The sequence below is a fragment of the Arachis hypogaea genome, chromosome 3 (genome assembly GCF_003086295.3).
Source record: "Arachis hypogaea cultivar Tifrunner chromosome 3, arahy.Tifrunner.gnm2.J5K5, whole genome shotgun sequence".
Classification (NCBI taxonomy): Eukaryota; Viridiplantae; Streptophyta; class Magnoliopsida; order Fabales; family Fabaceae; genus Arachis; species Arachis hypogaea.
Window position 1 is genome coordinate 42,592,686 of NC_092038.1, and position 10,883 is coordinate 42,603,568.

General features: G+C 32.4%; 1 protein-coding gene across 1 annotated transcript; it reads right to left on the reverse strand.

Annotated features, from left to right (window-relative positions):
• Positions 1–1,210: 1,210 nt before the first annotated feature.
• LOC112776665 (uncharacterized) lies at positions 1,211–9,833 on the reverse strand. Its single transcript, XM_025820898.2, has 8 exons — positions 9,659–9,833; positions 9,391–9,582; positions 7,695–7,790; positions 7,275–7,349; positions 6,701–7,139; positions 5,656–6,578; positions 4,049–5,266; positions 1,211–2,883 (listed from the first exon to the last, which is right to left on the reverse strand). The coding sequence occupies exons 1-8, from the start codon at positions 9,831–9,833 to the stop codon at positions 1,211–1,213; spliced, it is 4,791 nt and encodes a 1,596-aa protein (XP_025676683.2).
• Positions 9,834–10,883: the final 1,050 nt, after the last annotated feature.

Consider the following 10,883-nt stretch of genomic DNA (forward strand, 5'->3'; position numbering starts at 1 on the left):
ATTGCTAAGCAAAAGGGGAAACAATCTAATTTGGAATATCTAATAACTAAATTAAATTCACCGGCAATTATACTCTTGAAATTTCAATGTACTTTCTATGATGCCGGTCCTGTTATTTGCAAAATAAATCCAAAAGGATATTGCTTTTTATTTTCTGCTTAACTTTCTGGTTTTAACTTTAGCTGAACAAAAATAATGTGTCTTTAGTGCAAACGCAGGTTATGAAGCAGTCCCCTGGGTGTTAATTGCATGCGCTTCGGAAACCAAAATACAACAATACTCGGTGAGTACTACTCATAGAACCTATTATTGATAGGCAGTTAAGAAAAGACTCATCTGTATATGCCAACGAACTTAAATGTTTTCTTTAGCTCCTGATTTGGTAGTTTTACAACATAATTTGTTGGTGCTGAGATTGAAAATAATGTTTAAAAATGTGATTTATCTGTGTTGTATATATAGACCTTTGACGTATTTTGGCTTGATAAGTGTCTCTTATCATGTATAAACCCTTCATAGAGCATTTACTGCACCATATTTGGGAAGAGAAGGTACATGTTAAGTCCTCTATAATTTGTGTTGAAACCTTTCCAGAGTTAAGGATCTAAGTTGGAATGCATGGCTGAACAATTTTCATTCACCATTTTTTCGGTTATTAATTTCTAAAATGCTTAATGTAAGCAATGCTAGTTTATTACGACCTCCATTGTATTATAAAATAAAACACATAATTTTAACTAAATTCATTAGTAAATAAAATTCTGTCACAGTTTAAGAGAATATAAGGGTCTTACTCACACATATATAAAAGATAGGAATCTTTTCATGTATTATAGTCTCATCAAATACTCCTGATGTAAAAGATCCTTTTTTTTTTCAAAACATAACTGAACTAAAGCCATTGTCCACGAATTCTGACTACCAATCAAACTGCCAATACATACCTATGTCAAAGAAAGATATAATTCCACAGTTATTACATCATTAACCAATATTCAGATTAATACCAAACTACATTTAAATAAATAGAAAAATTAAAGGCTACATATGAATTAAAGTCTCACTAAAATCAGTTGTCAGATACAAAATTACACTGTAACTAACCTTCATCAATGCATCATGCATCATGCATTCTTAGGCATCCAATCGTTGAGTCAAACCTATCATTGAATCTCTTTGTAAGAATTCGACCTCCTTAACTCATCGTACATTAACCAACATTTCTAAACACCTCCTTAAAAACTACGTTGTTTGTCTCTTGGTTATCTTCATTGTTGCAAATCAAAATCTTCAGACCTTTCCTATTTGTAACTCTTGACACTGCAACATATAGTTGGCCATGTGTGAACACTGACTTCTTTAGAATGAGACCCACATTTGATAATGATTGTCCTTGACTCTTGTTAATAGTCATAGCATATGATACCATTATCGGAAATTGTCTCCGCTGAAACTTAAATGGTATCCTATGGTCTGATGGACTAAGTGTCATTCTTGGGATATAAACTTTTTGGCCACAATTTGTTCCTGTTAAGCTCTGTGCTTCAATGATGTGTTTTCCCAACTTTGATATTACCAAACGTGTTCCATTACATAAGCCAGCAGAGTGATCAATGTTCCTTAGTAGCATGATAGGTGTACCTACTTTCACCTTTAACTCATGATTAGGGACGCCCGAACATCTTATAGTGTTTAAGAATTCTGGAGTATGAATGGATGCCATGATGTCATTACTGCACTCTGCTTGACATGCAGTGTCAGAACTGTAGTAAGTATACGCCTCGGCAGGGTTGAGACTCATCATGTAATTATTAATCTCGTCAACAGCTTGTAGCGTGGGTGCTAATATTGCTCGTTGTTGTAGGTGGGGAACACAACTTGCACTCCCAAACAAATCAGGATATGTTGCTTCACAGATGGCTACTATAGGATCATCCCACACACTAATAAGAATATCATCTGGGATTTTAACTTTGTCAACTCCATCATTTGGTGTTCCACATTTTCCATCACCAATTGACAATATCCATTCACAAAATTGCTTTATCTCCTTTGATTCTTCAGATGTCTTGTCTGCTTGTAGTCGCATGTTCCTTGTGAGTGTAAGCAATTTGCAACTATCCCAAATGTATGATGAATTAATTGTTGCATTAACAATATCTTGCCTGCTGCCTTTCGGTATGACGGGTAAAATCTGTCTAAAGTCTCCTCCAAAGACAACCGTCTTTCCGCCAAACAGTTGGTTCTCACTGTTTGTATTCTTGAACCTCAGTATGTCACGCATTGTTCTATCAAGTGCCTCAATACAGAGTCTATTTACCATAGGAGCTTCATCCCATATAATAATCTTAGCCTTTGTTATCAACTCAGCCAAAGCACTACCCTGTTTGATGTTGCACGTGGAGAACTCATCCAAGTTTAGTGGGATAGCAAAACGGGAGTGTGCTGTCCTTCCACCTGGTAGTAATAACGATGCGATACCACTTGATGCAACTGTCAAAGCAATTTGTCCTTTGGACCTAACTACAGAAGCAAGTGTCTTCCAAACAAAAGTCTTTCCAGTACCACCGTATCCATACAGGAAAAAAACTCCACCTCTCCCACTGTTCACAGCTTCCATTATTGACTTGTACACTACCCTCTGTTCATCAGTTAACTGTTGTAAGTAAGCAGCATGTTCTCCTGCTAATTTGCGTCTGTTGTATCTAAGCTCATCACATATTAGAGGGTTCAAACCACTGCACATCAACTGCTGGAACGATGTATCAGTGTTTGGGTAAGGCATAGTGGGGTAATCTCGCAAACTCTTGTTGTATGACTTCAATATGCTCTCAACCTCTATCAAAGTTAAATCCTTCAGCTCCTGTTCTGTTAGTTGTAGCTCTGTTGGGGAAGTAAAGTATTTATATAAAATATTATGTAGATTAGTCTCAAATTAATTTATATAAAACAACAATGAGAACACAGATTTAACATGTAGTTTGAAATATATACACATTTAAGAATGTTGTTTTGTTATTTTTGTTGTCCTTTGATTTTAAAGAATACGATTTTACAAATTAGTCATGGTATATGTATCATAAGGTTCTGAATTTAGCACTTTGTAACTATTTGGACTACATGTTATATTAATAATTTAAATTGTTCTTAAAGTAGTTTTACTTTGCGCATGATAGTGATATCCTAACCCTGTAACAATCATGACTGAAAGATTTTATAGAAGATTTGTTAATATTTACATGTTAACTATATTGCAGTAGTTTAAGTTATTCATCTATATATTTATGAACATTTCAAAGCTACTATTTTTCTTCAACAATATAATGATATATAAATTCTTTCTATTATTTTCAAGGGTGTTGCAATATCCGTCAAACAACAGCACGACACTTTCTTACTGAGTAATAGAATTGCCATAAACTGAAATGACTTGGAGTGCTATAAGCTTGCTCTACACAGAAATTTATACCGGACTACAACCTATAATAATCTTGTAAGTTTCTTACTAATTATCTCATAATCAATCTATTTAATTCTTTTGTTGATCTCTTATTGATTATCCATAGTTCATGCTTAAATATATTATCTATAAGCATAATATAGAATTTAGTACTTCAATATATGTAGTTAGCATTTAGATATATATTAAATAAGTGTGATATACAATTACCATACTTAAATTCTTTAATTGTTTTATGGTATATAGAAACGGCCTATGTCTTTATTTCTAGTCTTGTTGTAGTTTAATAACCAAATAATTGTATCAATAGTCCATGCATAAAGTCTTAAACCCCAAGATATAGCCCATAAACAACCCAAACTAAAACCTTAAACAAATTAAAATGCATTGAAGAATTAAAATGCTTTGAACAATTGCAAAAAGCATCGTGTTATAATATTATGATATATAGGAACAAATTATGTACTTATTTCATAGTCATGTTGTAGCTTACTAATTATATAATTGTATGTATGGTCCACGCATAAATTCTCAATTAGACAATATAAAACGTCTGAAACAATTCTAATTTTTTGAGAATTAAAATACCTTGATTGTCAAGCATTCTTCGTTGCTTATGAAGTATGTCATCACCTTGCAATTTCCATGTATTTTCCCATACATTTTCTGGTCTCTCCATTGAGTTGGATGACAAAAGTATTACAAAAAGCTTCCTTAAGTACTCTCCTGAACCCCAGTGGCTTGCTTCTTTGATTGCATCAATGTATTCTTTATCATCATCCAACAATCCCATTGCATAACATGCATCTCTAAATGATGAATAGACGACACCATCGATAGTTCTGATGTCTTCATAGCAAGTAGGACCCTTTACAAAATTTAGGAGTAGCCTTAGGTAATAAATTTCCCCTGATCCTGGTGGAACAAAGAAAATCCTTCCTATGACTGAATGTGATTTCCGCGGAAACCACTTCCTGGTATCTGGCTTCCAAACAAACTTTGATGGGAATTCCACGTATGTTAGGCAGCGTGCTTCTGGGTTAGTTTTGTTAGCTTCAAACCATCCTAAAAACATCGACTCCTTAACTGATGCTTTCCTAGCAACCTCGTCTAAACATTCGTCGTCTTTAAAAACCACCGGTTGCTCGTCGGGCAGGTGAAAACCCAACCTTATAACAGAAGGGTCTCTATAGTGCATGTTATACCCAAAGATTCTCCAAACTGCTTCACATGGTGATATGTATCGACAATCGTAATACATGCTAATTTCATCACAATCATCGCTTTTAGTGTCAGCTGTGGCACTCTTATAAAATGAGGCAGTTACACGATCATGACCTTTATTAACATACTTGAATAAATACTTGATTGATCTAGACTGGTTGCACCATTCAACATTTATGTGAGCTCCATATTTTAATAATAGTGTCCTGTTGTGTGGAACCACATAACGACTGTCCAAATCAACACCAGATTTTTTTATTGTCCTTCCATCATCTCTGCGTCTATAAATTGGATATCCATCATCATCAACTGTTGTATTGACCACAAATTTTTTAGGAAAATGACGAATACATTTGCCATTCTCCATGCATGGAGAGTCTCTCTTAGCACTCCCACATGGCCCATGCATCATGTGTTTTTCAACAGCTTCGTAATAGAGCGGGTCTCTCTGCTTGTCTGAAATCTCAGCAGTGATAATTCGATCTATGTCTTCTCCAGTGGGATATTTGTCATCACGGTGCAGGAATATGAGAATGTGTGCGTGAGGCAATCCACGCTTTTGAAATTCGATTGTGTATACAACTATCAAAATTGAATCACATAATTAGTTGCTAAAATTAAATTATTACAGCTACTCACTAAATATTTCATCATGAAAAACTGCACTTAAGTACTTATAGTTTCTATTGGTACTAAATTACCTATACAAACAATTTGCTTCCACACATGTAATTTCTCATTTTCTGATATTATAAATGATATTCTTATTGACCAAACATATTATATAGTTGTTTTTCATGTATTTTTTTCCAATGCAATTACATCTCTTTAAACAAACTAATAGTTATAATTTTGGATTGTCCTTTTTTAGTAATTACATATTCCACCGTTTAATCTTTTTAGCTAATACCTCAAAGTCTGGATATGTAACAAATCATACTGATAGAAGTTTGTAACATATTAAAATGTACCTGCAACCACTCTTCCAAATATCTTATTTGTCCTTATGTCCTTTATCAGATGATCTAATTTAAGCTTAAAAGCTCTGCACACCATGTCTGGACGATCCTCTGCATTTAATTCTCTATTTTTAAGAAAGTCTTCCAGTTCTGGCCATTTAGGATTACATGTAAATGTTAGGAAAAGATCTGGATACCCAACTACTCTACAAATTGCCATTGCATCTTGATAGTTCTGTATCATATATCTTGGTCCTCCGGTAAATGATGAAGGCAGTATAATCCGTTTCCCTACTGATGAGGGTGTTGTTTCTCCCGTCAAAACAGCTTCCTTAATACCCTTGTACATCTCACATCTAAATTTCTCTTGGTCGAGACGAATGTATGTTAGTCTAGACGACTCAATCATTGAGTAGGCATCTACCAAGAACTGTTGAAAAAGTCTCCTTGAGTACAATAATGGGGAAGCATCAGCCAATCTCTCTTGAATTCTATAAGCAAAAAAGTCCTTCATTGTCACTTCTCGCCGTCCTTTTTCACAGTTGCCCTTCTTCTTGTTTAGAGGAATGTCTTCTTTGTATCCATCTTCTCCATATGGAAACAATAAGGGATATTGCAACCCCAAATATGATGGATTCAGTTGATTTATACGTTGTAACCTTCCAGTTTGGGTCTCCACAATAATATCCCTATCTGTACGGTTAATATCGAAGTCACCCACGATCAATGCTGCCACCTCATTTGTGGATGGCAAGTTATACCTCCTACCATCTTTTCCTCTTTTTCCCAAAAGCCTAAGCTTGACCTTTGAAGTGGGTTCTGCTGCTATTGACTGTTTCACATTACGGAATGCCTTTACCAATACATTGTGTTGGTCTAGCATCATCTTTAAGTCATTCACAACTTCTTCTTGAATTGTCTTGTTTTCTTCCGCACTAAACAGTAAAACACACTTGAAAAATTCAAAATTTTACCATAAAAGATAAATACGCTATCCATTATGTCTTTTAGCGTTTCATGAAATACATTTAAAGATATATAAAAATTCATTACATACCCGATTATAGACATCCGATTTTGGATCTCATTTTCGGTGTCGATTACATATAGTTGAGCAAATTTTGCCATACATCCGTCTGGTGGAATCAAGCTCCCCATCAAGTGATAATTCTCACCACATAAGATAAATGTTGGTGGTCCTCTGGATGAACTTTTACCTCTATCAATTTTGGCACCCAAAGATGTGAATTGAAACATGCTATTGTATGTTCTAATATTCTCTCGGAAATGTTTGCTCCTGGCATCATTCCCATATAACAAATTGTATAGCACCTTAGGAGCTTCTTGTAGTTGAGGAATCTCCACTTGTCCACCTCTGCAGCATAGTGTGTACGTAGGTTCATTTGTATTGTAATGCTTTTCTTTCCTTTCGCCATACCAAAAAAGAGCATTGCAGTATTCACACTCATGCACTACATATCCCATGTTCCAATATTCTGTTACATTCAACCAAAATAATGGTTTTTAAAAAGTTTGTCGCGGTCGAGTAGGTAGAAACATATGTAAGTTTAACAATGATGTAAACATTTAAAAATTACTAATGTATCTTGTAATAATGATTTTGTACATACCAACATTGTCATTAGTAGACTGCGGTACATAATTTCTCATTTGTGGTCTTTTTCTCTCAACCATGTTTTTGCTTCCTGCAAAATCCCAAGAGAATCTTAATTGTCAAAAACACAAAAGTGTGCCAAAAAATTGTAGATTGAATTTGTAAAAAAATTATAAAACTGCCAATAGTTTTTGTTATATTACGTAAACAGTCAGTTTTGTTAATTAATGAAAAAACTCCAACATTATTAGCAAATCTCCCACTTGTGGATTTCCATGGTATGTCACTGGTCAGTTGTGTATCCAAATTTAATGTGCCGGTAATATTTAGGAGTGAGAACAACTTGATGGTAGTTAGTTTGAGGAAATTGCATTATTAAAGTTGCATTTAATAAACCTTTTGTATATTAAAATCGTTTTCAAAAGGAGGGTCTTACCATGTAGAGATAGTACACCACCATCATGAGGTTGTAAAATAGAATGGTCATGTCTGTTGTCAATTGGTTCATCCACTGATACTACAGAAGCATATCCTAAATTTTCAAAAACATGAAGATAGTATAAATTAATCTACCACAACGCTCATGATTGTGCATGTATTCATTTAATCACGTTTAATCACCTGAATGATTAAATCTGTGTTTGGAGTGCTTCTTTCTTGCCAACAACACTTGTCGTATTCTTCTATGAGCCTTTGCTTTTTCTATCCAGATATACACAACATTAAACTATGCTTTGCCTCTTCCAAATCTAAGTTATGCCATGTAGGTAGTGCACTTTATAAATGTGAGTTAGACTATGAATATTGTACGATGTGATTCAGTTTAGTTAACTACCTAATAAAATTACATATAAATTACATATAATAAAAAATTAGTTGAGAATAATCAATAATTATATTAAAAATCAAGTTTTGTACTATTTTTCAAAATTAATTTCGTGTAGATTAATTTTAACATTTGTTATAAGAGCACATGTAATCTAAATCCAAAATTAATTATTAAAAAAACACATCAAAAAAGTATTACTATTCCTATTTACGTTTGTTGGGTCAACCCGGTTTTTCTCCACCCATATAAAATTTGAAACCACAAATGATGCCTTAATTCATTATAATAATAATGATATAGGAATATTATTTATAATAAAAAGATTTACTTAATCTTAATATAATTGTAAGATATGTTATACTTTTAACTATATCATCAGTATTATAATAATAAATCAAGTAAGTTTTTCTCTTTGTAATATCTGGTAGTTGCTCTAATATTAAGTAATTTTATCTTTTTATTAAAAATACTATTGCTATGTCATTATTTTATATTAATGCAAAATTATTATTTGAACATCAATTTTTACCATTGATAGTTTGTATTAAAATTTTTTGTAAGAAATTGATTTTATTCATATCTAAATGTTCTTTAAATTATATTATTCAAAATAACTTATAGATAAAAATTATTGAAAAGGACATAAATTTAATAAATATTTTATATTATCTAATAATTTTATTTTAGAAATTTAAATAAATTTTAATACTTTATTTTTTAGTACTCTCAGAATTCTTTAGTACTCTAGTATTTCAATTTGAAATTTGTTTACATGAAATTTTGAGAAGAGACTTATTAATCTTTAGCTAATCTTTCTTTGACATAAGATGATGGAGCATTTGTTCCATCCATTTCTTCCTAACTTCACTTATTTATTAAGCTACATAAGTAAAGATTTATTTTTTTTAAAAAATTTTCATAATTATGATTTATTTTTCTTTGAAAATTTTCATAGACTGGTTTATTAAGCTTTGTCAATATATATAACATCGGATAAATTCTTTTAATTTTCTAACCTTCAAAGGGATTTTGTAAGGAGAAAATTATTATAATAACATATATTCTTGAAAAATAATTTAAGTGGTTTATAAAATATTATTTTATTTATTTAAGAAAAACTTTCACAAAATTTATAAAAGATCATATACTTATGTTTAATACGTGGGCCATACATTCTGTTAATTTATTCTCTCAAACTCAATAGAATTATTATTCAATCCGTAGAATGAACTATATGAAAATGAACCTTCTTGTTATCATGAGTTGTTAGAAACTTAATAATTGCAGAGTCTAAATTTCTAACCTTTTGAGCAGTTGGTCTGTGCAGACCAATCTAGATTGATATCTTCGATATTTTCACAACTTCTTGCTGGTGCATTCCAATATGAATTCATTGTCTGGAAACTTGCATTTAAATTAGTGGTGTATGGTAGATTATTTTCTTTGTTAGCACCATCCAAATAGATTGGTTGCTGCAAAACACTGTTAATTGTCCCTGCAACACCAACATATATTAGTTTTGCAAATAAAGCCATGAGCTATTTACTTCCAGATTGTTAAATTGTGCTTACCTCTTGTTCGTGTAACACAGCTTCGTATTTCTACCTCTGTTCTGGCTAACGCCTCCCTAAAACCTTGGTCGGATGATGTACCGGAATCCGCTTTGCTACACTGTGCATTCATGTTTGTATTGTTCTCCAAAAACACTGACCCTCCGTTCCCACTAACATATGCTGTTGTTGACATATTTATATATGTTAGCTTTGCCTGATTTGTAAATAAAGATGAATAATAGTTTTACCCAAAGACTTTAAGAAATCAGAACTGAATATCCACCCCCTACTCAATAATGTTTCTCATTCAGTTTGTTTCCACACCCTGCTATGATGTAACTCTTCACCAAAATTCATAACAATAATGTGTTGAAGGATAAGTTCCTATTCATACCTGGTAGGTTTGAGTTTGTGTTAGGACTAATCTGCTGTAAAGGTGGCCTAAACAGTGGAATATTCTCAGAAGTTGGTTGTGATGTCCGCAACCTTTTTCTTTTTTGATCCATAATAATCTTTCTTTTACCTCTAGATGAAGAAGCATTTGTTCCATCCATTTCTTCCTATCTTCACTTGTTGTCTGTTTATCCAAGCATGCTTCACCCCTATCTATGTGTGTCTTACTATACTCTATTTTGAAGCCTCCATATAGTTTGTTTGCCCCTCTAATTAAATGATTTTGTCTAAACTTTACTGGTTGGTCTGTTTGTTTTGAAAACAACACTTATCAATTTTTTGGTGGGCAAACATTATTAATTTTTATTTTCCTTTTGTGCAAGCTATGTCCATAGTTTGATGCCTCTTGATAATAACTGTTTAATAATAGTAACAGTAAAAATTAAATTTGCAAGTAGTTAAAGGTTTAATAAATTGATAGCTTTTTGTAGTGTGGATATCAATGCGCATAGTATTAGTTTCTCATAACCACAAAATTTTTAGCTTATGCTACTAAAACATATTCGTTAATGGAATTGAATAAATATTGAAAATATAGTAATCAAATTTCCTATTTGAGAAATTTCGAGGGTAAGAGACATGGCTTTTGCTTCAGTAATTAAATATCCTATTTTAGAAAATTTTTTAGTAAGAGGCATGAGTTTTGCTTTAGAAATCATCTTTACCTTTCAGAAATTTCATGAATGATATATTCTTCTGTAATATTTAAACACTAACAAAGATCTCCTTTTACATATAGGATTGTAAATATCATCCATTTATGTTCCTTTTCTTTTTATTCAAAATATTG

Bases quoted from the DNA above. Each gene is read 5' to 3' on its own strand.
- LOC112776665 (XM_025820898.2), bottom strand. From the start codon at position 9,833: ATGTCAACAACAGCATATGTTAGTGGGAACGGAGGGTCAGTGTTTTTG. The intron at 7,350-7,694 runs GTAAGACCCTCC...GGGATTTTGCAG, and splicing joins TGGTGTACTATCTCTACATG to GAAGCAAAAACATGGTTGAG. The intron at 6,579-6,700 runs GTATGTAATGAA...TTTACTGTTTAG, and splicing joins AATCGGATGTCTATAATCGG to TGCGGAAGAAAACAAGACAA.